The sequence below is a fragment of the Ailuropoda melanoleuca genome, chromosome 4 (genome assembly GCF_002007445.2).
Source record: "Ailuropoda melanoleuca isolate Jingjing chromosome 4, ASM200744v2, whole genome shotgun sequence".
NCBI classification, from domain to species: Eukaryota; Metazoa; Chordata; class Mammalia; order Carnivora; family Ursidae; genus Ailuropoda; species Ailuropoda melanoleuca.
In genome coordinates, this window is record NC_048221.1 from 65,874,819 (window position 1) to 65,902,667 (window position 27,849).

Genomic DNA, 27,849 nt, shown 5'->3' on the forward strand with positions numbered 1-27,849 from the left:
ATCTAGAGGAAGAGATGCTCTTCACACATCAGGTGCGATGTGATAAGGGTTAGGTGACAAGTTTAGACAAACTGCCAAGGGAGTTCACAGGGGAAGGAGATCAGCCATGTGAGGGGGTCAGGGAAGCCCTCAGGAGAGGGGTTGATGTGAGGTGGCTTGGAGGGGTGGGCGGGCAGTGATGGGGAGACAACCAAGGAAGACCGAGTGGTCAGCTTTGACAGGACAGCTGGGGACATGTGGGGAATAAAGTGAGAGAGAGAGAGAGGACAAAAAGAGTGAGGCCAACCACAGAGTCTCGAATGCCATTACACGCGATCTGGTCTCAGCTTTTGGATAAGTCTGGGACAGGGTACTGATGGGCAGTCTGGGGGAGGGAAAAGGTGAGGACATCAGGAGACAGGGGAGAGGGACCCAGCTCAGGGGGAAGTGAGCAGAGACTGGAGGAGAGGTGAGGGTTGTCGGGCACGGTACCACGGTGCCCTGCAAGGCTACAGGCTGTGCTCCCCAGCTCAGTACTAACCAAACCCCCTGTGAGAAGCACAGGGGGGACAGTGGGGATGAGAGGCAGAGGGGCCTCACCTGAATTTCATTTGTCTAAGGAAAAGTAGTGCTGATGATGTATACCTTTAACATTTTTACTCTCAAAATGAACACACAGTAAACTTCACTTTTTTCTTTTGGGTATAGTTCTATACATTTTCACATGTGTATAAATTCATGTAACCATGATCACAGCCAAGAAGAATTCCCTCTAAAGCTCCGTCATTCTCTCCACACCTGTAAGTGCAGGCAGCCCCTGTCCTGTTCTCCATCACCATGCTCTCTTTTGGAGAATATCACAGAAATACAACCTTACGGCACATAGCCCCTGAGCCTGGCTTCTTCTACCCACAGAGTGCCTTCGAGATTCATTCAGGTCACTGTGCCCATCAGTACCTTGCCCCTTCGTAGTGCCGAGCACAGGTTTTCTATCGTATGGGTGTCCCACAGCTGGTTTATCCATTCATCTGCGAAGGAAATTCAGGTTGTTCCCCATTTTTCTGGTGGTTATGAATAGAGCTGCTGTAAACATTTGTGTACAGGTTTTTTTGTGTGTGTGAACACAAGTTTTCAGCTCTCTGAAATGAGTAAACATGGGTCCTATGGAAAACGTGAATTCAACTTCAAAAGAGACTGCCAAGTTGTTTTCCAGAGTGGCTTTACCGTCCTACGTCCTCACCAGCCATGTAGGAGTGATCCAGATGTCCCACATCCGCAAGGGGAGTCAGTATTGTCAGTACTTTTAATTTTAGCTAATCTAAGAGATACGCAGTATCATCTCATTGGGGCTTAAATTTGCATTTATCTAATGGCTAATGATGTTCTTTTTTTTGCCATCTGTATATCTTCTTTGGTGAAGCATCTGTTCATGTCTTTTGCCCATTTTTAAATCGGGCATTTTGTTCAGAGTGTTGAGCGTCCCTTCCATATTCTGACACAAGTCCTTTGTCCAACGTATGATTCGTCCATATTTTCTCACAGCTCGTCTTTTTATTCTCTTAACAGTGTCTTTCACAGAGCCAAAGTTTCTCATTGTGATGAAGTCCAAGTCAGCAATTTTTTTCTTTTGTGGATTGTGCTTTGGTGTCAGGTCTAGGCGCCCTCTGCCCAGCTGCAGGCCACAGAGATTTTCTCCTGTGTTTTCTTCCAGGAGTTCTACACATTTTACATTTCACGATCCACTTTGAACTAGTTATTTTTATAATATGTAAGGTTTAGGTTGATGCCTATTTGTATGTGGTTGTCCAATTGTTCCAACTCCATTTAACAAAAGACATTTCTACACGGGATTACCTTTGAACCTTCGTCAAAAATCAGTTGGTCATATGTAGGTGGGTCCATTTCTGGATTCTTGATTCTCTATTCTGTCTAATTGACCTGTGGATCTATTCCTCTGCCAATACTGTGCTGTCTCAAATACTGCAGCTTTTTATTAATACTTAAAATCAGATAATCTGATTCCTCCAACTTTATTCCTCTTTTTCAAAATCATTTGGACTATTTTGGTTTCTTTGCCTTTCCATGACCTTTTACAAACAACTTGTGAATATCTACAAGGAGTTCTGCTGGGATTTTGATTGGAATTGCTTTAAATCTATGGACCAATTTGGGAAAATTTGGTATCTTTATTCTGTTGAGTCTTCCAGTCACAAACACAATACCTCTTTCCATTTATTTAGGTCTTCACTGAGTTCTACTATGAGCATTTTGCAATTTTCACGTAGGTATCTCGCATATGTTTAATTAGATTTATACCTAAGTATTTCATTCTTTTGGATTGATCATAAGTGGCATTGTGTTTTTAATGTCAGTTTCTAATAGTTCACTGTTGGCCTACAGAAGGATGATTGATTTGTGTGTTGGCCTTGTATCCTGTGACGTTCCCAAATTCACTTATTAGTTATAGGAGTTTTTTATTTGTTTGTTTTGCTAAGTCTCTTGGGATGTTCTATATATACAAACATGCCATCTGTCAATAAGGAAAGCATTATTTCCTTTTTACAATCAATACGCCTTTCATTTCTTTTCTGGCCTTATTGCTTTGGCTAGGACATGCAGTATGACATTGAACAGGAGTGATGACAGCAGGTATCTTTGTCTTATTCCCCATCTTAGGGGGAAAACATTCAATCTTTAACCAGTAAGTATATCAGCTGTAGGTTTTATGTCAATGCCCTTTATCAAGTTAAGGAAATTCTCTCCTATTCCTAGTTTGCTGAGACTTGATAACAAAAATACAAGTTGAATCCTGTCAAACCCCTTTTCTGCTTCATTGAGTATGATCATACGGTTTGGTTTTTTTCTTCTTTACCCTCCTAACTTGATGGATGACAATGATCGGCTTTTGAATATTGAACACCATGGCAATCCCTGGATAAAGCTCTACTTGGTCATGATGTATTTTACATATATGTATATATGATGTATGTATATATCACACACACATATATACTTGCTAATGTTTTGTTGAGGATTTTTACATTTGTGTCATGAAGGATATTTGTCTGTAGTTTTCTTTTCTTGTACTGTTTCCCCCCCTGGGTAATGCTGGTCTCAGAAAATAAGTTGGGAAGTATTTCCTTAACTTTCTGGAAAGGATTGTGTGGAATTAGTGACATTTTTTCTTTTAATACTTGGCAGAATTCATCAGTGGAAACATCTGGGTCTGAGATTTCTTTTTCAGAAGATTTTGAACTACAAATTCAATTTCTTTATTTGGGACACTTCGGGCTTTCTATTTCATCTTGTAGGAGTTCTGGTAGCTTATGGTTTTTGAGTAATGGGTACTTCTCATCTAAGTTGTCATATTTATGTGGATACAGTTGTTTATAGTATTCCCTTTGGCCCCTTTAATATCTGAAGAGCGCGTAAAAATATCTCCTTTTTTATTCCTGCTATTGGTAATTTGTGTCTTCTTTTTGGTCATTCTTGCAAAAGGCTTACCGTTTTTATTGATTTTTTAAAATCACTTTTTGGGTTTTCTCTATTATTTTTCTGTTTTCAATCTTATTGATTTCTGCTTTTATATTAAAATTTTCATTCTTCTGTTTTGCTTTGAATTTATTTTGCTCTGGTGTTTATTGGTTTTTAAGGTGGAAGCTTAGTTATTGATTTGAGACTTTTACTCTTTTCCACTACAACCATTGAATGCTATAAATTTTCCTCTAAGCACTGCTTTAGCTGCAACCCACTAATTTTGATATGCTGTATTTTTAGTTTTGTTCAGTTCAAAATATTTTCTAAAATTCCTTGAGACTTCCTCCTTAAACTTTGAATTACTTAGAAGCCATACTGTTAATTTCCAAGTTTTAGAGATATTGTTCTTGCCATCTTTCTGTTTGCAATTTAATTTCAGTTCATTTAGACTTCTTTACATTTATTTTATGAAGCAGGATTTGGCTAGTGAATGTTCAATGGGTACTTGAAACAGTGTGTATTCTGCTATTGTCAGGTGGAGTGCTCTATAACTGTCAAGCAGATCCTGTTGGTTGATTGTATTTTTCAGTTCTTCTAAACCCTTCTGAATTTTCTATCTACTAGTTCTATTACTGAGATAAGCATATTAAACTCATTGCAATTCTTTAGGTTGTGCTTCATGCATTTGAAGCTCTGTTGTCAGGTGTATACACATTTAGAATTGTTATGTGTTCTTGATAAATTGACTATCATTATGTAATGTCACTCTTTATTCTTGGTAATTTTCTTTGCTCTGAAATTTACTTTATTTTATATTAATATAATCACTCTGTCTTTCTTTTCATTAATGTTTGTGTGCTATATCATTTTCCACAGGTTTACTTTGAGCCTACTTATATCATCATATTTTAAGTGAATACTTTGTGAACAGCATATAGGTAAGTCATTAAAAAAATTCATTCTGACAATCTCTTTTAGTTGGTATGTCTAGACCACTTACATTTAATGTAATTATACGTTTGGATTTGGGTGTACCATTTTACCATCTGTTTTCTGGGTTTTTTTTTTCATTCTTTGTTTTTTGTTGTTGTTCCTACTTCTTTTATCTTGCCTTCTTTTGGGTTATTTCATCTTATTTAATTTAGAAAGTATTTCATTTTAATTTATCTATTGTGTTTTTATTTACTACAGTTCCTTGTTTAGTGCTTAGTAATCACTCTATGGATTATAATACAAAAATTTATCATTTCAGGGCCTACTTAGAATATTTTACCATTTTGAGTGGAATGTAGAAAGTTTATTCCATCCAGTTTCCTACATCTTCCCTCCCTTTATGTTGTAGTTATCTTATGCACTTCATCTACATATGCTGAATCATATTAGATTATGTTATTTCTCCCAAATGTCAGACTATCTATTCTATGTAGCCAGATATTTACCATTTCTGTTACTCTTCCTTTATATCTCTTCTTATCCCAAGTTTCCATCTGGCATCATTTCCTTTTTGTTAGAAAAATTTCCTTTAGCAATTCTTTTAGAGTAGGTCTACTGATAAAAAACTTTTCTTTTTTTTCCATTTGAGAATGTCTTCACTGACCTTCATTTCTGATGGATATTTTTACTGGATCTAGAATTCTGGGCTAATGGCTCTTTTCTTTCAACTTTTAAAAAACACTGTGTCACTACCAGATGGCCTCCATGGTTTCTGACAAGAAATCCATGGTGCTGTTTAGATTGTCCCATGTGGCTGGTCTTGGACCTTGGGTGGTGGTCTATCCTGCAGTTCAGATCTGAAAGGCTATGGTACACTATTTAAGGTCAGACCCATGCATATTCAGTTTGGTGGTGAGCTTAGGATCTCATAGCCTTCTTCATATGGTCACTTTCCTGAGCTCCTTCTTCTCAGATCTCTGCCTAGTACTTTCTGGTTCCCACAGCTCCCTTTTTGTTCCTCTGGCCAGAAAGCTGGTTCTTTGCTTAATTCTGCTTTGCCTCACACTTTTTACATCTGCATGTTTATTTGGGGTCATGCAGTAGAAAGATAGAGAGGAAGAAAGAAGCAACAGAGATTCATCCCACCCTCTTAGAACTATAGTTCCTTCACTCAGAGAGAGAGATTTCTTTCCCTCAACATTTCAAGTTTCCTATGGATCCCTGTTGTTACATTGCTCCTATCCCTGCTGCTATCACAGGATTGCTTACAGGGTACAAGGACATGGAGAAAAGAACAAAAGAGGGCAGATTTCCCCTTGATCAGTCTGAGCATTAGAGACCCTGCTCCTGCTCCCCACACGGTACTAGAGGGCTTCTCTAGGTCCTCTCTCTGTCAGCACAGATGCCCACTTCTGGGTTTTGGCTGCATTGAGTCTAGTTTAGGGGGTACTGGAAGGAGGAAAATACCAGTTCAATGGTACTTCAAATTCTCATACTTTTCTAGTCTGCCTCCTACTATATACTTTCCAGGGTCTTCAAATAGCTATTACATATATTTTGCCCAGGTTCTATAACTAACTGTATTCAGTGTGGTGGACAGGATGGAGTAGGCTGACTCCATCTTACTCAATTCCAGAATATCCATATATCTTTTCATACCTTTTTTAGTGAGTATGTCAAAGACTCATAGGGATCAAAAGGGAGGAACACAGATTCTGAAGCCCCGATGACAGGGTCTGTAAACAAAGCCTTTATGCTGGAAAGTAAATAGGGGAGAGCTAGACAATAGTTATAACAGACTCTTAAGCATATTTCTGGGTGGCTCTTGGAAAACAAGGAGGATTACAGATGAATTGGACAGGTCCTCCTTCCCTTGGCATGAGTGTATCACCTTGATGGGATCTAACATTAAAAAAGTATCAAAAGGACACAACATATCATAATAAAAAAAAGTATCAAAAGGAAAATATACCACATATCAACATGGAGTTTATTAAGCCAATAAAACTACTCTCCCTACCCATTATCGGTAACTTGGGCACCCAAACTGGCCTAGCTGGGGCACACGGTGTGAGGGGCGGAAGTGTAGGCTTCCAGAGCTCTGGAATTCCACAGGAATATTGTACTTGCAGTTCAGGAGCTAAATGAGATTTAGTGCAGCAGGCAGCTTTCTAACGAGGTGACCATGCTAATGGTGTATCAAGAAGACTCAAGGAAGGAGAGGCACTGCAGAAAGGAAGGTGGGAGAGGACCATGGTTCCAAGGTCAAGTGTTGTGGAAGGGGAACACGCATATAAACACACGTACACACACAAACACACCCCTCTTTCATTTCTCCAATAGGTGGAATCTTGAAGGCCCTTCTGTTGGGGGATCTCATGAGGCATATTTTATAAACCAGGCTCAATGCTTCTCTCCCCTCCTTCTTGGTGAGGAGATGATCACAGGTGTGAATACTTAGTGTGCAAGACAGGGCTTTACACTCAACTACTCAAGAGGGATAGCTATAGCTGGGATGGGGAGCGAGTCCTTCTAAGAAGATCATGGCACAGACCAGGGAGGAAGAAGCTCATGTCCTATCCTCCTAAGAGAGGCCCCATGGCAGGAATGGGGAGTTTGAGCAGGCAGGTGAATGCCAACATTCTCCTGTGGGTTTGTGTCCTCGGCCCTCTCTAAATTCTCAAGTGCACATGACAGTGGTGCAGGTGCATTTTATATGTCACCCCAAATCCTGGGTCTCCCTAAAGGGAAGAAATGAGAAATCACTGTATCAGAACTCCTGACCTGTGAACTAGATGAAGAATAAAGAGAAAGTCAGTGAAAAGAGGAAAAAATTACTATCATCATGAGCGGACTCTTCCTTTTAATCTACTTTACGTGCAGACAGGTTGGGCTAGTGGGAGTCTCCTGCTTAAGCCTCTCCAGCATCCAGTGAGACGCTCTCCACAACACCTGACACACTTCCACACTAGGATCTCTTCCTGATGTTTAATCCCAAGGTGGCCATCTTTAAATTGGCCCCAACAAGTCTAGTTTTGTTAACTGAGTAGCTAGAACATGCTGATGAGAAAAAATAGAAGATGCTCTCCGAATCACCCATAGTTGGCCAAATGGAGTAAAAGCTGAAAAAACAAATGCTACCCACTAAAGCTGGAAGGCAGTGGCTGGAACTGGTGATGGAAGCCCTAGTGGGCTGCCCTTGCTGCCAAGAGCAGCTGGGTTTTTGAGTAATAGGTATAACAGTAGGTCTGTAAGTATGCAGTTCCATGTAGTGTAACTTCTGCCTACAGAGAGGCTCCATGGGGACAGGCGAGAGGCATTTTACGAGGCATATTACTTTCACACGTACAGGCACCACTGGAAGTTGAAGAGTGATTGGGGTAGCAGAGAATCAGGATGGTACAGCTTAGCTGCAGGAGCATTAGACAAATCCCCAGAAGATGTGAGCTCTCGTCCTGATTCTGCCCCCTATGCCAGGAGAGAGTGGGCAAGGCACTCCCACCTCCACAGGCCTCAGCTTCCTCTTATAAAATAGTGAGGACTTTGGGATAGTGATTTCAAACCAGAGAATTAAAAATTTTCTGAAACTCCCCCCATCAAAAGACGAGTTCTAATCCCCCCCCTTGAGTATGGGCTGGCTGGCCTCAGTGACTTGCGTCTAGGGAATAGAATACAGCACAAGGGAACTGCTTGACTTCCAAGGCCAGATAGGAAGAGGACATGCAGCTCCCCTCGGGCTCTCTTACCCATGAATGCTTGCCCTGGAACCCAGTCACGGGCTGTGAGGGAGCCGCCACACCTCCATGTAGGAAGCCACAGTCCCCGCTGATAGCCTCCATCAACCACTAGCCGTGGGAGTGAGCATGTCGTCAGTGGTTCCGGCCCACCATCTTTTTTTTTTTTAAAGATTTTATTTATTTATTTGACAGAGATAGAGACAGCCAGTGAGAGAGGGAACACAAGCAGGGGGAGTGGGAGAGGAAGAAGCAGGCTCATAGCAGAGGAGCCTGATGTGGGGCTCGATCCCATAATGCCGGGATCACGCCCTGAGCCTAAGGCAGACGCTTAACCACTGTGCCACCCAGGCGCCCCCCCTTTTTTTTTAAGATTCATTTATTTATCTTAGAGAGAAAGAGAGAGTGCGAGCACGTGTGTGCATGCATGTCGAAGAAGGGGAGAATCTCAAGCAGACTTCTGGTTGAGTGCAAAGCCGGAGGCAGGCTCGATCCCATGACCCATGAGATCACAACTCCAGAGAAACCAAGAGTGGACGCTCAACTGACTGAGCCACCCAGGCGCCCCTTCAGCCCACCATCTTTAAGCTGCTCTAGCCAAGACCACAAGGAACAGGGACAAGCATTCCCTGTTAGGCCCAACCAAGCTGAAGGCCCACGGGCAAATGAACGCTGTCACTTTAATCCTACACATTTTGGAGACGTTTGTTATACAGCAACAGATACGCAGGAGAGTTAATGCCTAAGGCAAAGGCTCAGTGATGCCCAAGATTCCTTCTAGACCAGGAATTCTGGCATATGGAAACTGGGCTAACTAGCTCCACGTTATAGGATGAGACGGAAACCAATCAGCATGCAGACTAGGCCTCTCAAAGCTGAGAATTATAAACCGAGCAAAATGAACCTGTCTGAGAAGGCTTATCAGGATTGGGTCTTATGCTTCTTTTGAAGTCTCCACAAAAGGCTTTGGGGAACCAGAAACAGAGGGAGTGGTTGAGGAAGGAATCACAGGTTCTTGTAGGATTGAAATATAGCAAGTAGGTGCTCACTGCCAACACCCGGGGAGGCAACTGTGACGAGGCAATGTTCACAGGCATGACGTAAATTTTACATCTCCTCCACAGTAAGCCAGTCCTATCCACGAAAGGTTAACTTCCTCGAAGAATCAATGAGGGTCTGAGCAGCCACACAAACAAAGACTTTATAAGTGGATTCCTCTTACAATTTGGTGGGCATTGCAGAAAAACGAGATGGGCAATATGTCAAAATATTAGCAGTGGCTCTCTGTGATGATTATAAATGAACTTTATTGACTTCTTTAAACATTTAAGTATTTTTCAAATGTTGTTTTGGTGTTTTCTCATATGTATGAAAACGTGCAAAAATGATGGGAATAAAGTTGATATGAGACAGGACTGGACAAAGTGTCTTCCATGGAAAATCATGAAGAATTATGTAGAGAAAAAAAAAGGACTATGGCCAGAGAAGGTTATTATTTTGTTGTTACTAATTTTTGTTTTTTTCCAGATAATTTTTAAAATTCACAGTTCCATAAAATGGAACAGATTTTGGGTTATTTGCTAATTGCTGTCTTAGCACTTTCAATGTGCTAAGGAGCCCTGAAACTCTTCAAAAGGGAGAAAAAGTAAACAGCACAGCCCAAACTTGTTTTCGGGGGCATTTCCTCAGATTAGTGTTTCCCATTCTGGGAAATTCTGGCATAAAGCAAAGTCCATTTAAGGTCAGCGCAGTCCCCTCCTGTTCTCAGGCCTGGGTACTCGGGACGGGTGCACACCTCCTCATGTCCCAAAGCCAGGCAGTGTCCTGCACCCCCAGATGGTGGGGGCTGGGGACACCACTGAGCTCAGGAGCTCGGTTCAAGGAAAGAATGTCACCTGGGTGTGTGGAGAGAGAAGTCACCCCATGTGGCACTAGATGAGTCAGGCTAGGGCTGCCTCGCCTCACGGAGAATTCTGGAGTGTTTTCTACTGCAGAGACTTGGCGAAGGATGACTGAGCTCAGCCGGTACTATTCTCTTCTCCTGAGCCATAACAGGGACATCTTTACTCTTAACCGGACTTATCAGAAAATGTCGAGGCCCACATGGAAAGCTGGCCTAATTTTCCAGTGATTCTTATTTAATGGTCAAACACGGAGAATTTTACAGGAGCACAAGCCTTAGCAACTTGTCACTGAAATTCTCAAAGGAATATTTAGCTTTTCCTGCAGAAAAGAAGCATTTTCAAAATGGTGGACTTTGGACCACCCTTTTTCAACTTAAAATTTATGGAAATTATTGAAAGGGCTTTTAGTGAATTCTTCTTTGCCTCAGATTCTCCCAGAGAGGTTCTGGGTGTCCCTGGGCTAGCATTTCCCAAGTTTCTAAGCCTACCAGGCACACAATTCTCTTTCTGACAACTCTTCTTAGCTGACCAAAGTACCCCACCAGGGTAGAAGCCAAGAGCCCCGAATAGAGGGAGGCCCCTTTTCCATGCTGCTGTTTACTGGGCCACAGTAAGAATTAGCATTCTGCCTGCGAGTACAGTTCTACTTTTTCCCTTTGTTTGGAATACAGAATCACTCATCTGGAAATTACAGGGTAATATAAATGAATCGTGTGTCCTGATACCTCTATGTTCTTGCAATGCCGGCTGCTGCCTTAATCACCAAATAAAACAAACAGAAAGGAAGTCTCAAACATTTTTTACTGCCATTCCCCACCCTGTGTTGGGGCTTACGATGATGTGCATAACTCCCAGTCAAGAGCCTATGAAGGAAAATCACAGCAAAGTTAGCGCTATCGACTCCAGCTGGAAACATTGACATATCGTGAACAGGGCCAGGCTTTTCACTCTGCAACGAGCCTGCACTCAGGGGCTTCAGCGAGTGTGCGTGGAGGGGGAGTCCTCCAAGTGGGCTGTGACCTTCATGGATCAGACCAGCGTTTCCTTTCAGACCCACAGAATTTACATCCAGAGAAATGAAACAATAAAACGAGGTCAGTCTCCTCCTCTTAACCATATCCCTCTCCACGAAAGAGCCCTTGGCTGAGAAATAGAGCTTATGAATTCTGATCATCACAGACCATGCAGGATATGTTTCCTTTATGCCTGTTTTCTAGAATGCTTTCTAACTTGCCCGAAGCCCTCTGAGGCCAGGTTAATGCTACGCATCCTCCTTTTTTTTCTCCCTCTTGTTTAGGACATTACTTAGTTAACAAATACTGACGGGAGAGTAACTGAATGGACTCAGTCATTGGTCCACATTGATACACTACCCCTGGGGGAACCAGGAGAAATGAGCAGCCTCCTGATGGCTAAGGCTTTTCCTTCTGCAATGCGTGCTTCTGCATGGGTATGTGTATGGGCTTCTCGGCGGTGGTGCTGGAACTCGCCCTTCCTGACTTTAGCTTGTGTGTGCAAGCCGGTGTCCACTCTAACGAGAACCTCGAGAACTGGCTCCTTTTGACCGACACTCTTCATTCTTATTAATAAAAGGCAGCAACGGCTCTAATCTCACTACCTGTCTTCCCTCTCGCCACAAAAATGCACACCGTTATGGAAACAAAACTTCCCAGCCGGTAGGAGATAATGTCCCTGCAATGAACGCGGACGAACTACTCACTTAATATGGGACAGAAGGAAGAGGCCACCAGGAATGAGTTTCTTCTTAGTGTTTCGTTCTCTCAAGAAATGGAGTAAAGCTGCACTTTACAATACTGCAAAGTTATAGAAACTGGCCACCCCTTGGGCACGTGGCCAACCAAAGGCTTCCATTTACTGACTGTCATGGGAGGTTGTTAGGAGCCCAGACTTGGAATAATGCCTGAATTTGAATCTCCACCCGCCCCTGACTGGCTGTGTGATCCCACGCCTCGGCTTTCTCGGCTGTAAAATGGGGCTAATAACCACCGAGGCTGCGGGGTTGCTGTGAGGATCGCAGAGTTCACGCCCGCAAAATGCTGCAGGCCCACGGCGACAGCTCCGACACCTCAGCGTTCCTTATGAGCCCCGTGTCCTCTGCAGTGTGTCAGCGGCTCACACGCAGTTGCGTTTGATCCCCGCCGGAACCCTACCAAGAGGTCGCTACTATGGGCACCCCCCTTTATGGAGGAAGAAACTGCAGCTAAGAGACGTGACGTTGCTCGTCTGAGGACAGAAAGTAAAAGTGTCAGGAGTCAAAGGCAGGCCTGTCTCATTCTAAGCTGTGCACTTCCTGCCCACCACACTGCTTCCTGGATGACCACACACACACCACACACACCACACCACAAAACTACGTCACACCAGAATTAGAAATGCAGGTGTATGACTGGACCACAAAGTGGTCCACTGGGAACCTCGTTAGCCAGGGATTCCAAATGTCTCTCCATCAAACTGTTTCCTTTTTGAGTTCAAGGCCTGTGTTTCTGCATTTTCCCTCAAGAAAACAGCAAACAGTTCTGACACACAACGGCCACTAGCACTCACCGGATTTACACGGGAATTCGCAGCAGAGAGTGGAACTGTGTCCTGGTTCAGAATACTTGATCAAACGATCCAAACAAACCAGGAATTCCCTAAAGCTTTGGAAACCTTGCCCAACATTGCGCGTGCTTTCTGGAGACAATGAGGGTTTTGAGCTGAAGCTGAGCATTTCCAATCTCATCCAAAATAAATAAATAAATAAACAAATAAATAAATAAAAATCATATGAGTGAATACTATTTCTATCAGGCCTCCAGGTGGGATTAGGGGAAGGGCCTCTCATGCTGCTATGAAACCTGCTAGAACTAGAGGCTTCGAAATGGATATCATCTTAGGATTGTGGTGCTTTTGTCCTGGTTTTTCCCAAGTGTTAAGAGGGATACCGCATTATTGCTGGTGTTCCGGCAAATGGATCTGGGTATTACCAGACATTCTAGACCTGTTTCCCCCTCTGAGGTCAAGGGGGGTTGAGGGCCGACCAGCAGCATCACTACCCCAGATGCATGCACGGAGGTTCCCAAACAGGCAGTGTGCGGGTGTGGGTGCCCACGGCTCAAAGCAAACGGGGCTGGGGGAATGAGTGGCAAGACAGTGCATACAACCTGATTTATTTCTAAGAACTTTCAGCTATGGTTTTATTGGACTGTCTCTGTCTGGTGACCCCTGAGGACGGTAGCATTTCATCTGCTCAGGATTTCAAGGTAAGCAGTGCAGTAGAGGCCGGGCTGGGGCTGGGAGGTGACAGGAAGATGAGGACGGCAGAAGCGAACTCCCAGTGACTCCAAAGTTATGCCGCGACACAGCGCTCACTTGGGGCCTGCCAGAGAGACTGAGCTGGTCCCTACATGAAGGGATGTGCCTGCGGCCTGGGGAGTAAGGACAGAGTCTGAGGTTAGGAAGCCTGTATTTCCCTTCCACTTCCGCCAGGGGTTTGAGCTTTATGATGTTTGACAAGTTACGGAGCCTTAGCTTCCTCATCCGTAGAATGGGAATCACAGTGAAACACACCTCAAAGGAATGTTGAGATGATATGAGAGAATGCATAGAAAAGCCCTTAGCATCACAGGGTCAGAGCACCCAGGAAGCAGTCCGTGACGGCCGGCCACCGCTGCTGACCTTTTCATGATGCTAACGAGAGTACACTATCAATGTATTAAAGTGTCCTGCATTTTCACATACAAGCAACGATTAACACGTGCGCACACACGCACATACATGAGAGCTTCTTTGTGTATTCTGTGGCTGATTCCCAAAATCACCCTGGAGCAGGGCAGAAATCACTGCCTGGTGTTGCAGCTGAGAAAGTGGTAGCTGAGAGAGGGGAGGGTCTGCTGGAATTCACGAGCTGGGACAGGGCCACCGTCTGCCTCTTCACCCACTCCACAGCGACCTGCGAGGAGACCGAGAGGCTAAACACCCAGAAGAAAGAACCAGAAGCCAGCCTGCCTATGAGAGAGGGCAGGAGGATTCCATTCTCATCTGGTCTGGGCTAGTCTGTTCATCCCCTTGTTACTTGGGACACACGGAGTTTGCAACCCTTGGAGGTTGGGGCGGAAGGTCTGAGAAGCACCGCCTTGGGGAGCCCTGTGTCCCAATGCCAAGGGAAGGGCATGCTGCTTCAGATTAAACCGGGTGTTATTTGAATGGTTGTCTATTTAGATTTTTATTAGAGAACATTTTCTTTTCTTTTTTTTTAAAAAAGATTTTATTTTAGAGAGAGAGAGAGAGAGCATGAGTGGGAGGGGCAGAGGGAGAAGGAGAGAGAACCTCAAGCAGATTCTGCACTAAGTGCAGAGCCCCACATGGGGCTCTTTCCCAGGACCCTGAGATCATGACCCGAGCCGAACCAAGAGTCAGACGCTCAACCGACTGCACCACCCAGGTGCCCCAAGAAATTTTCAAACATGGAAAGGAAGAGGTGCATGATGAACTGCCAGTGCTGACTTTCCAGTTTCAACAATCCTCGCTGGCCCACCTGTGTCACCCATACCTCCGGCCATTTCTCCTGCTCCCGGATTCTTCTTTAAGGAAATACTTGGGGAATTGACAAGCTGTGCAGACTCCCGGTGCCCTGCAGATTCACGGCTGGCAGGTCTGGCATGCCTGGGGATTTGCTGTTCTCATGCCTGCCACCCTTTCCCCCGCAGCAGGTGCCATGGAAGGCAGACACCGAACTGGGGGACCTCTGAGGCTCCACCGTTTGCAAGTGGAGGATTCTATAAGTGACAATGAGGCAGTAGGTTCTGTGAAGAGAAGCGGGCAAACCCTTCAGCTCTCCAGCTGTCTGAGAGCCTGTCACAGAGGACTCGGGGACCCGCCACACACACACACACACACAGTGGCGGGAGCAGAAAGAGATGAGACTGGAGAAGAAGGCTCATCCTCTGGCCTGAGTGGAGGCTTTTCCCAGAGTGCACACTCTATTGCTGGGCCTGTCACCTGCAGCCTGATGGTCTGTAGTCACCTACCAACCACCTCCATTCACCTGTGTCCTCCTCACATCACCTTTATTTCCCCGAAGCCTAGCACAGTAACTGCCCCTGGGGCAGAGTTATATAATGTTGAGAACATTCGACGGCTCTTTACGTTCAAACTATCAACTCCATGATTCCACACACAGTAGGTATTCAATAAATGCCCAGTGAAGGAATAAGCAAGGATAGGGTTATAACAGCTCTGATACACTAGCTATCAAGCTAGTATTTCTGGCCAACACCACAACCGCATAAGGTATGGGGTCTCCAAGTACAGATGAAGAAACTCAGGCAGGGTATACGGAAGCGCTTAGTGCACAAGGATGATTATTGCTATGTGCTCAGTGTGTGGGAAAGATGATTCCTGTTATCGTCCAAAGCCAGGCAGCTCCCACTGTGGGGTCAGGATTTGAACCCAGGTGTGCCTGGCTCAGGCCAGGCTGCCTTACCAAGCAGTGTCTGTGCTGGAAAAGCGGTAACCAGTGGCCTCTGAAAGGAGACCGAGGTCACCAGGGTTAATACACAAACATGTGAAAAAGAAAACGGCTTAGCAAGTCCCAGACAATGAGGAACTTCAGGATAAGGAACAAAACCGAGGGAGCTGGTCTACATTTCTTTTTTTTTTTTTTTTTTTTTTTTTTTGGTAGAGCACTGCAATATTTCAAGTGGATACCAAGAGCATGTCCGCCAGCAGCCTGTCTTGCTGGTGTTCTCACCCATGGTGAGCAAGGACAAGCACGCTGGAGCCTGGTAGACCGCACGGAACGCGCCGAGGCAGGAAAGCCGCTCCTCTTACCTCTTTGCCCTGTCTTTCTCATCTTCATCCATTAGATTTTCTATGCAGTTTTTCCTGCAAAAAAGAACAGACAATTATTGTTCTGCTTCTAGACCTTTCTTACAGTTCTGTCTGGGTGTCATCGTTTTGTTCTTATCTAACCCACAAGCCTAAGTCCAGAGGTTCTCAAATTTTCTGGTTCCAGCAAAACCCCTTTACATTCTCAACAATTACTGAGGACACTGCAGAGCTCTCGTGTATGCAGGTTCAAACTGAGAAATCTTAAATATGCAAGCACTTGTTCCATTAGGTGTCAGAGCCATGCAGTCATCCGAAGTCAAGGAGCTTCTAGAAACGTTCATTGTACATCACGAAAGTAAAAAGGCAAATAATGTGTTAGTATTAAGAAAGTTGTCTTGACCTTCCGGACACCCCAGGGGTGCCCAGATCACACTTTGACAACTGCTGTCTAGACCCAGCTCAATGAAGATTCTGTGTATCTCAGACCTTAAACCTGCAAGGTGCCCAGGACATTGTAAAGCACAGACCCAATTTATATATCTGTTCATGCAAACACACAAATCCCTCTTATAAGCAGCCAGGAAAAAACAGGGCCCTAAAATACTACAATCCACAGTCCTTCCTTTAAGGCATTTATACTTCCCTGGACAGTCAAGGCACACAGATGCAAGAAATTAAGTAACAATCCAGGAATGTTCTTGCAGCCCAAAGTCATCAGAGACTACCTCACCGCCCAGAGCCTGCTCTCTCCCGGGCGGCTGGCTGGGTGTCTTAAGCCCCACAGATCCGGGTTCCTCGGCCACACGCAGGCCGGTGAGTCTCCACGCCTCAGAGCCGTGGCCCGGACTCCTTATTTCATTCACATTCTTTCCAGAGTCCTGCCTGTCTCGGGTGCGCCCCCACCAGCCAGCCCTCTGAGCAGAAACGCTCTCAGGGTGTCCGTGAGGCCAGAGCCTGCAGGGGGAACAGGAGGTGAAGGCTGTGGTGGCCGAGTGGGCAGAGTGACTGGGATAAGGGTGGGGACTCCCGAAGAGCTGAGTCACCATTGCCCACATGCTTCTGTTCTCAGAGGGTCTGAAGTCGGAACTCCAAACCCAGCACTCTGCAGATGCACTAACCCTCTCGAAACTTCGTGTTGTAGATGTGTTTTAATGAGGCAAATGAACCTTTGTCTAAGATAATCTGGTTTTGTGATTTGGGTCTGATATGTGCACAGGGACGGGGTGAGCTGGACGAGGAGGGAAACGTCTGCAGCTCCCCATGCTGGCACTCAGTCTGTTTACACACATGCCCCATTCAGTCAACGGCAGCCATGTTTTAGTGATAGGTTTGCGAGACACACCATTCGGCAGTTGAGGCTTGTATCATAATTAAAATGGGGTTACCACATCTGCAAGCAGGCATGTGCTTAATGTTTTCCAGATGGAATCTGTTCAAAGTTTTAAGACATGAAAAATGTGATGTCAAGTTATTTAGTGAGGCTCTACCCCAGGTCTGTGCTCCCAGGAAAGTGCTGCCTTCGGATGTGTCCAGGGTGTGAGTGAGGACCCAGCCAAGCCAGGCCCTTCACCAGGTGCCCCCGGAAAGACCGTGGTCATGGGGGGGATGTGGGCTTCGTGCTGAGGTTCCGGAATCCTGGGATTACTGGGATGACTGGGGTTGCTTAGTCATAAATGAAAACTCACAAGTGACTAATAGCTGTTCTTTATCAACCACATCTTCTCTGTTTTGTATTTTTGGTCCTCAAACATTTCCTGAATCCATGAAGCCTTGATGACCTACACCTACTTTCTCTTCTTCCCTAGCGCTTCCGTTTCCTTGCCTGATTCTTGTTACTTGACGCTGTCTACGCTATTCTGCTCAGCTGCACCTGTGTGAAGAGAAGGCCCGTAAGCCAGGTTCCTCGGGAGCACCTGCCGCGGGAGCTCCACACCAACTGAGCCTATTGTCTCCCAGGCCCTCCCCATGGTTTTGTCTTTAAGATTTTATTTATTTGAAAGAGAGAGAGAGAGAGTGAGCAAGTGGGAGTAGTGGGGGATGGGCCGAGGGAGAGGCAGACCTCCTGCTGAGCAGGGAGCTCAATTCCAGGAACCTGAGATCATGACCCCAGCCAAAGGAAGATGCTTAACCCACTGAGCCACCCAGGGGCCCCTCCATGGTTTTTTTTCTTTTAATACTAAAAAACTGTGGTGAAATACACATTACATAAAATGTGTCACTTTTCAGTGCATAGTTCAGGGGGTTAAGTGCATTCACACTGTTGTGCAACCATTACTACCATCTCCAGAACTCCTTTCTTCTTGCAAAACGGCAACTCTGTGTCCATCAATCACTAACTCCCCGTTCCCTCTCCCCCAGGCCCTGCAGCCACCACTCTACTTTCTGTCTCTAGCACCTGACTTCTCTACGTGCCTCCTGTACGTGGAATCACACAGTATTTGTCCGTTTGTGGCAAGCTCATTTCAATCTTAGCATAACGTCCTTAAGGTTTATCACGTTGTGGTGTGTATGGGGGTTTTCTTCCTTTTTAAGGCCAAATAATATTCCACTATATGTTTATACCACCTTTTACTTATCTGGTCAACCATCCACGCACACCGAGCAGCTTCCAACTTTTGATTATCACGGAAGTGCCGCTATGAACATGGCTGTACCCCCACCCCCTTGTATTTTCGAGCCCACCTCTTATTTCATGAAGTAGAGGAGCTAGATAGGACCCAAAGGCACACAAGAGCGGGGGTGGGGGGGTCAAAGGGAAGAAAATCTTTTCTGCGAGACCCTTTTAACAAAGAACAGCAGAGAAGTTTAAGTTAAGCTTAAGAGAGTTTAAGTCAACTACTCAATTGCATAGTTTGCGATTTTTGCAAACTAAGGATTTTGAGCAGCGATCTTTTTTAGGACAACACAAAGCCTGGGAAGAGAAAATGGAGCTTAAGTGAAGGCAGAGAAGATTCTGTCTGGGGCTGAGAAAATTACTGTTGATGTGATTAACCCCCAGAGTGAACAATGGAGGGAAGCTACAGAAGCTTTACTCAGGACAACCACATGTGCTAAGTGTGTTAGACATTTATGAGATCTATTGGTCAAAATCCCTACAGGAAACGGGGCTTCATTACAAAGGTGTAGGTGGGGTCCAGCGGAACCTAGAGGGATGGTTACTTAGGGTTGGTATCAGACAAGCTGTTAACACCTCCGAGGGTGAAGGGACCAGAGAGAAACAGTTCCCAGACCTGGAAGGAGTGTGTCATACAGGGGACGGGGCGTTTGGTGGACTGGGGCAGCCAGCCTGAAGAAACCTTTTCATTAAGATGGGGTCAAGGGAATAAACACCTCACCTCACTCTCTGCCTGCCCCATCTCCCGCTGGTGTCTCCTATTGGAGACACGACCAGAAGGCTGAGGCAGGGAGCCCACGATGTCATCAGTGTGGGGGAACCCCGGGTGCAGAGAGAAGGGTGGAGAAGCATGAAGCGGAACAGGAAGGATGCCCAGCACGCCAGTAATGTTCATTTCTGAGAGCTTCTTCCCGTTCTGGGTTTCTTGGATTTTCTGGAACACAAACTATCTGGAGTCTTTTAAAACCTTTCACATTTCCCCAAATTTGAAGGACAGGCATCTGCATCTAGGAACTAAACACTCAAGAAATAATAACATGATAATGATGAGAGGCTGAGGAAAAGAGAGCCCAGCAGAGAAGATCCTTGGAAATATTTAAGCCACAAAATCAGTAATGATAGATTGTAACCCACAGAAGAAACTATTCATGAGTCCATACTGATACAAAAAATTAAACAAATAAATAAAGGGGCCGTTGGTGGGGGGGGCAGATCTCCCTTACAGAAGAAGTTCAATTCATATATGTCGAAAGAATATAGGAAATGGAAAATCACCACAGTACCCCATAGTAATAATCGTTGCAGGCAAGATCCACTGATGGATGCTGAGATGAATATGCAAAAGTTGGAGAAGACTCAGGATATCTGCATAGCTTAAAGTATCTCCCTTGATGTATTTATTAATTACAAAGGAGAATGGTAACTTTATAAGTGGAGAAGGTTGGCAGACACCACCTTCCCTAGGGGTCAAAACTAACATCACCAGTGTAAGTTACACTCAAGTCTTTTGGCGGAAATAAGCGCTCATTCTCTTGGGTGTTTACACCTAGGAGTGTTACTGCTATATCATAGGGTAGCCGTATGCTTAGGTTACGAAAAACTGCCAACTGTTTTCCAAAGTGACAGTACATTTTACATCTGCACCAGGAGCACATGAGAGTTCCAGGGAGTCAACATTCTTGCCAACACTTGGTATTGGTTTCTTCTAGTCATTCTAGTGGGTGTGTTGTGGGAGCTCACTGGGATTTGAATTTGCATTTTCCTTATGATTGGTGATGCTGAGTACCTTTAATATACTCACTGACCACTGAGATAGCTTCTTTTATGAGCTGTCTGATCAAATTTTTTTTGCCTATTTTCTCTTTCTTCTCTTTCTTTCTTCTTAAAAATTGGGCTGTTTGCCTTCCTTGTACTGATTTGTAGAATTTCTCTCTTCTGCATGTAGGACTTAGCTGGATCTAGAGATCAATTTGTGAACATTTTCTCCCAGTCTGTGGCTGGCCTTCCCACTTTCTTCATGGTATCTTTCAAATTTGATAAAGTCCAGTTCATAAATTTTTAATTTCATGGTCAGTGATTCTTGTGTCCTCAAAATCTTTGCCACCTCAGTGTCATGAAGAATTATCCTGTTTTCTTCCAGAAGCTTTATCATTTTAGCTTTTACAATAAGATCTATAGTCCATTGCAAATTAAATTTTATGTGTGGTATAAAAGAGTGGTCAAGGATCATCTTTTTTTTTTTCCGCCTCTGATCTGGACATTCTGTTACTCCAGGATCATTTATTGAAAAAACATTTCTTTCCCTATTGAATCGCATTGGCATTTTTGTCAAATGTCTCTTGTGATCTTATATGTATATTTACAGAATCTCTATTCAGGTCCATTTATCTACAGGATTTCGGTAGCACGCAGACACACAGGATTTTTTAAAATAAACTTAATTTTTTAGAACTATTTGGCCTTTACAGAAAACGCAAAGGCATTACAAAGAGTTCCTACATACCCTGCATCCAGAATCCCTTATTATCGACACCCTACATTAGTATGGTGCATTTGTCACAATTAATGAACTGCCACTGACACACTATTACTAAATAAAGTCCATACTTTATTAATCTTTTCTTAGTTGTTACCTAATGCCCTTTACCTGTCCCAAGATCTCATCTAGGACACCACATTACACTCACTCACCGTATCTCCTTAGGCAACCCATAGATGTAATAGTTTCTCACATTCTCCTTGTTTTGGATGACCTTGACAATTTGGGGGAGTATTTGCAGAACGTCCCTCAACTGGGGTTTGTCTGATGTTTTTCTCACAGTCAGACTGGGCCTATGGTTTTTTAGGAGGAAGCCCACAGAGGTAAATTGCCATTCTTACTGCAGCATATAAAGGGAATTAACAGCATCTAACACCGTGACATTGGCCTTAAGCTCCTGGCTGAGGTAGTGCTAAACTTATCTTTAAACTGCACGTTAGTGACTTTACACACAGTATTGCGATATTTTCCTTCAACTTTCAGATACCCCTTTTCCAGATGAAGAATTGCTAAATTTAAAGTGGTAGATCCAATTATCGATCTCAAAAAAAGTACAATGAACATACTATCTTCTCTGTTTTTAGATTTTGATACATAATCATTGAACTTTGGTCAGACTGACAATTGAACCCATTGCTTTCAACTTAGAGGCACTTCACCTGGAAACACACTGAGTACATTATTTGAAGACAGCTAACCTGCTGTTTAGGGAAACTTATTCTGTTTCCCACTCTGTGGCATCTTGCATTTGTCTATCTTTAAGCCAGTTCTATGCGATCTTAGCTCCTCTGGCTTTATAGGGATTCTTGGTAGCAATGTAGTGTGAGCTTTCCAATTCTGTGCTTCTTATTTAAGATTCTTGGCTATTCTAGGTCTTTGCATTTCCTTGCAAATTTTGGAATTTACATTGTCAATTTCTATAAAAATGCCTGCTGCAACCTTGATCGGGATTGTGTCGAGTCGAGACTGTGCAGAATCTAATTTGGGAAAAACTGAAGCTTAACCATCTTGAGGCCTCTGATCCCTGCACACGGCTTCTCTCTGCAAAGAGGTAACGGAGTGTATTCACTGAAGCACTAAGTAGTCCCTGAGCGCCAGGCAACCTGCAAAGCCCCTGCTCTCGTGGCTGCTAGAAGGTGGAGGGCAGGTAGAGGGGAGTGGGGGTGAGCCACAAGCAAGTAAACACTGTCAACTGCTGATAACTTCTGTGGAGAAAACTAAAGGAGACTCGATGCGGGGGTGGGGGTAGGGAGTGCTGTCATGGGCTGGAGTCTTGCTCTGGTGTTTTAGGGAGTCACATAAGGCCTCACTAATAAAACCACGTTTGAGCTATGACCTGAGGGAGGTGAGCCATGGGCATACATACCAGGGAGACTGGACAAAGTTTGGCTTTTGCTCTGAGGGAATGGGAAGGCACTGGAGGTTCTGATCAGAGAGGTGAGAAATAGCTCCTTGAGAGGACAGCTGCGGTTCCAGAAAGAATTAAGTTTGTATATGTGAAAGTACCCAGCGCCAGCCTGGCCCACAGCAGACACTCGAAATCAATCAGGTCAGCTTCTTTGACAGCAAGGATGAGACATAATGCCATGAGACACACGCCACGATGCCCAGCCCAGCTCCTTACCCATACCGAGTGCTCAGTAAGGATCTGAGGAACGAAGGAAAGAAGGAAGGGAGGGACAGACAGCCAGAGAGGAGGAAGGGAAGGTCAGAGCCAGAGCCAAACCCTATTTGAATTCTGGTGTGATTACCTAATACCAGCTCCCACAAATCTCTCAATGATCGTGGTTAATCCAGAGTAACAGTACTCACAAAGTACATTTAACGCTACAACTATGTCCTGATGACTAAAAATTAAAACAAAAACTGCCGTGTGTGCAAGAGCCATTAACTAAAGGTAACAGCCACGCGGACTCTTCAGGAGGGTTCAATGGCTCCCTGACCAACCCTCAGCGAGGGCGAAATTCTGGAAAACTATAATCTCATTTCATCTCCATCCAGTTCTATGGGTAGAATGGGCTGGCTCTGGTTACCTACCCTTACAAATCAGAAAGCACCACCCAGAAGGGCTGGGTGACCTGCCCATGGCTACAGGGCCTGCAGGCAGAGCCCACCCTGGGCTGTGTCTTCTTGGAACAGACTCAGGCACTTCACCCACAGCCTGCTGCGCATGCGTGGGCTTCTGACTTCAGAGCCAGGCTGATTTAAATTTCAGTTCCAACCCACTTACCCTCTGACCTTGAGCAAATCCCTTAAACTTCCTGAGTTCTATTTCCCTCGTTCCTAAAGTGAGGCTGACACCCACCAGGCAGTGATGGTGTGAGCCGTCAATGAGAAGTATGTCCGCGTGCAGGGGTGCAATAGAGGGCCAGAGGGATGCCTGCAGCCAGGCCTCAAGGTGACTCTTATCCACCCCACGCCCACCTCCTATAACTGTCCTAAACTTTACATTCTCACTGGGGGCCTGAGCCCCTGCTAAGGCAGGTGACTCCAGGCTCGTCCTTTCTTCTTACCAGCCTTAAATTTCAATAAACACACTCTCTGCATAGCAGGAAGGTCACTGCAGGTGAAAGGAGCACACAGACCTAACATTTCCGAGAGGTGCTCCTGACCGGAGAAAGGAAGGACTGCATGGGTGGGAAGAGTATGTCACCAGCCAAGAGGCACCCACAGATGGGTGCTCCTTGCCCCACCTCCAGAGACCACGTGTGGCTGCCCGCAAGCAGGGTGGTGGAGACCGCCAAGCAGGACGGGGTGGGTTAAGCACCTTGGGCCAGGCCCAGGAAGCAGCCCAGCTGCAGATTCGAAGCAAGCAAGGCCCATGAGCACCGGCTGGGCTCGGGAAGTCCCCCCGCCCCCTGCTGCTGGAGGAGGCAGAGCTAGTGGGACACGCAGGGTCTCTGAGCTCCCGGGGCTAGCATCCACCTGTGGGAAGAGGAAAGGCCGTGGTGGCCTGGGGTCGCCAGGCCCAAGCTGAAACCCTGCTTCTGCCCTTCATTCGCTCTGTGTGACCTTGGCCAAGGAGGTGTGCTGCCAGCCCCAGTGCCTCACCGGTGATGTGGGGATACAGCAGGGCCTCCTCGTTGCGTGGTGACAAGAAGAAAATAAGAGAATCGGTGAGAAACCCCCAGCACAGGCCCGGGGCACATATAAATCCTCAAAAATTTTAGCTGCTATTAATCACTCTATCAGTAATGATAACGAGGTAAACAGACGGCAGTAGAAACTGGTCCTCAAGCCTAAAAAATATCTTTGAGCAGAGTGGGATTATTTTTCGTGTCTACCAGTCAGGGTTGAAAAGTGGGTGTGTGGGCATGGCAGAAAGATAGGCAGACATGCCCACACACTGTCTGGAGTGGTGGACCTGCCCAAGGTGTCCAGTGGTAACTCAGCAGAGACTTAGGTCATTGGCAGGCTGGGAGGGAGGGAGAGAAGGGAATGGAATAAACAAAGAATGACTGAGGATATCCTCAAGAAATAGCTATTGACCTTAATTGAACTGAAGAACAAAAGTGAGGTCTGCAAGTGACATTTTCATAACCGAGGTGAAATTTCTACCCTAAGGGTTCTGGAACCTTCTTTCTCACAGCCACCTACTACTATACAATGGATTGGAAATCTGGGCCTTGGTGAACGGGGGCCAGCAAATGGCAGTGTGACTGTTTACTCATGGCACATCTGCCCTGGGTCCCACGGGGTGTCAGGAGTGAGATGGGAGACCAAGGAATTATTCAGGCAACAGGGACCCCCTTGGGACTGGCAGCTCATTCCTGGGTCTCCAGAGAAGTCTACGTGCAATATACATAGGGAGTATGTTATTCTACCAAAGCAAGGGTTGGCAATGCTTTTCTGTAAAGGGCTACCTATAAATATCTTAGATGCAGACCACACAGTCTCTGCTGCAACTACCCCACTCCGCTGTTGCAGTCCCAAAGTAGCTGTAGACAGTATGTAAATGAATGGGTGTGGTTGTGTTTCAATAAAACTTTATTTACAAAAACAGGCTGGGGGCCAGATAGAATCACTAGAATCACAGCTCAGCCTTCCTCTTCAGGGTCTTTTACTTAACGTTTTGTACAGCCAGAATAGGCCCAGAGGGTCATTCCATATCATCTTTGAATTTTCTTCCAAATGACTATTATAAGCCTGTTGTGTTGTAAGGCCATTGTTTTTACAAAATGAAATCATGACGTTTTCACATTGGCTGAGAAATGGTTTGAATTATAGGACCCAAGTAAGCTAATATTCCTCCCCACCAAACCAGGTGCATTTAGTTCATTAAAAAGAAAAAAATATTAAAAGCAAGGATGTGTTGAAATCAAAAGGGGCAATACCAGACACATGCCTCCCCCCATCCACTGGGGTTTATTTATTGTCAATAATGAGTGTGCCTTCTGTCCTCCCAGTCAGCCCCTGGTGAGGGGACCTCATGTCGTTACGGATTTACATCTTTATCTTCTACGTGCAAACTTGGTAACAATTTTCCCCCATTATATTTAAGAAATAGAAAGGCTTTGAAAACTAGTCACTGATGAACTGCCTTGCTTACTTGTCTCCCTTTGTCCTTTTGGAGAGGCTAGGAAATAACTTCCACATTTTAATTCTTCCTCTCCAGGGAATGTTGTTTTGGTTGCAATGATTCATTTGCTGGGGGAAAAAATAGCTTTTCTAAAGGAAACGGGCAGTGAAAATCTGAGCGCCGCCCGCTCCTGCAGTCCCAATTCCCCTCCAACCGAGAAATGCTCACCACAGTCTGGCACAGGCGTCGACTTGGGAAATGCAAGGGGGCCAGGTCCATTCTTCCCCCTGTCCACTCCAGCACGTCCCCCACGCAGCCGTGCCTCCAGAGCCTTGCAGGGGGCCTCACTGGGCCTGGTTCCCAGAAGTCACCGAGATGAGACCCCCACCTCAGCGAGCTTCCATGAACACACGAGAATGATACCATAAGCTTCTCCACGGTCAACACTGAGGCTTTATCTGCCAGTTGTGATCACAAGTCCCCCTTACAAGGGTCTGATGATTCATTATTCAGGGAAACAGTGACAGAGCGATGAAGGAGTGGATAGGGAAAGTTAGAAACTTTGTTAATAAATGAATTTGCAGTGACATCGTTTGGTCAGCAAAGAACTTCCAAAATAAAAATCATCTCGCTATTTGGATGTTAGGGTGATTCTCGCAGGACATATTATTCTTGCAGCCTTTGGATCTTATGTTCCAATCACTTCAGATACCTTTCGGAGGGCGCCTTTATAAAGAGTGTAGGTTCCACAGCAAAAATCTGAGTCAACTAGAGAATCCGATGGGGACAGTGTGTGGTCAGGGTGTGGACAATAGATGCCCATAAAAATCAGCAAGAGGGGAAGAGGAGATTTATGAGTCATGCTCAGAGCTGAGTCAGTGAAAGCCTTTGTTGGGAAGCGCTCGTCAGCTGCCACCGACAAGCTGAAATGAATCCATCAAACCCTCTCCTGCCAGCATCTCCCCTCCACGTAACCGTTGGTGCTTGTGCTGCTTCTGGCCCGGGAACCCTCATCCTCCTTGCGCTCAAGTCTGCAAGGAGAGCCAAAGGAAAAGATGGTCTTGAAATAAGAGGTCAGGCCTGTGTTGGACACCCAGGCTGTGGAATTTGGGGTTTCACATCAGAGCTTCAAATAACGTTTAATAAAATTGTGGTCTGTCTCCTGCGAACTGCTAACTGGGAGGCAACAAAATTAATCTGGGAGCTGATAGGATCTAGGTTTGACTATCCTCGGCCTCCTTCCCTTCACTGAGCGTGGTGGCCTGGACAGAGGCTCGGGAAGGACTTCCTCACTGCGAACTCGGGGTGATGCCCACATTCCCCCGTCCAAGTGGGACCCAGGAGGGAAGCTCACCCCCGTAAAACACTTAGCAGGGGATGGTGGGCAAGAAAGGTGAATCGCCACCTTTTTCACAGCACGGCGGTCGGAAACCTGACTGCGGGGAGAGCAGGCCATGACCTTCAGAGCTGCACACCTAACGTCACACACCTCGTTGGTACAAACAGCCTTATTTTGGGTCGTCTTCCCTCTCCTCTGGTTGAAAGATTTTTCTTTTCTTTACAGTTTCAGTGGGGAATGCAGTCCGCTCTCTGTGAAAAGCCAGGGAGCTCCTACCGAGGCCAGAGGCTTGTAAGAGGCTACGGGAGCCCTCTTTGCGCTGCAAGCCCTTATGGCGACTTGCCGTGTTGAACGTGTTCACTCTTCACAGGTATCCACGAAGTTAGAGCCCCTGGGGTTCCTGCTGTTGGCTCTCTATGCTACAATTCAGCTGAGAAGAATTCCCCCGGGGGAGGCGGGGCGGGGCATGCGGACAGGGGCATCCAAGCCGCTTGGATGGGCCTCCCCTCCTGACACGAGTCTGGTTGTATCTGGTGCCCACGGTCGGGAAATGGGCCTTGACGACTGACACCCAGACCTGTCAGAGCAGAGGGTGGCCTTGTGCCTTGGGCAGCGTCGCTCTGCCTGCTCAAAGTCACTGCTCCTCTCGTGGGTGCCGCGCCCCGCGGGTGCCTCTGCGGGCACGCAGTGCATAGACTGAGCCATAGTCCTGGATGCCACGAGGGGCCTGGCGAGGGGACGCCGAGGAGAGGTCCAGCCCACCCACGGAAAGCAGCCCCTGACTAGGCGAGGGCAGAAGGAAAAGGGGTGCCCCTGCCAGTGAACAGCTGCCTTCATAAGATGTAAGGCAGGAACGTTCTGCAGAAATAGTCCCATTTCTGGATGCCCCACCAGCTTTGGAGGGAGGATGATTTCCAACATAGACGCGGGTCCTTCCCTCCCTTGCTGGATACCTGCCTTCCATTTTCCCCTCCAGAAA

General features: G+C 45.7%; 1 protein-coding gene across 1 annotated transcript in view; it reads right to left on the bottom strand.

Annotated features, from left to right (window-relative positions):
* Positions 1-27,849, bottom strand: part of NPAS2 (neuronal PAS domain protein 2) — a 154,886-nt gene that overhangs the window by 68,418 nt on the left and 58,619 nt on the right. The window contains exon 2 of the mRNA XM_034658982.1: positions 15,860-15,913. Coding sequence (XP_034514873.1) covers positions 15,860-15,891 — 32 coding nt within the window. The 5' untranslated portion in view covers positions 15,892-15,913. The remainder of the gene's footprint in view (positions 1-15,859; positions 15,914-27,849) is intronic.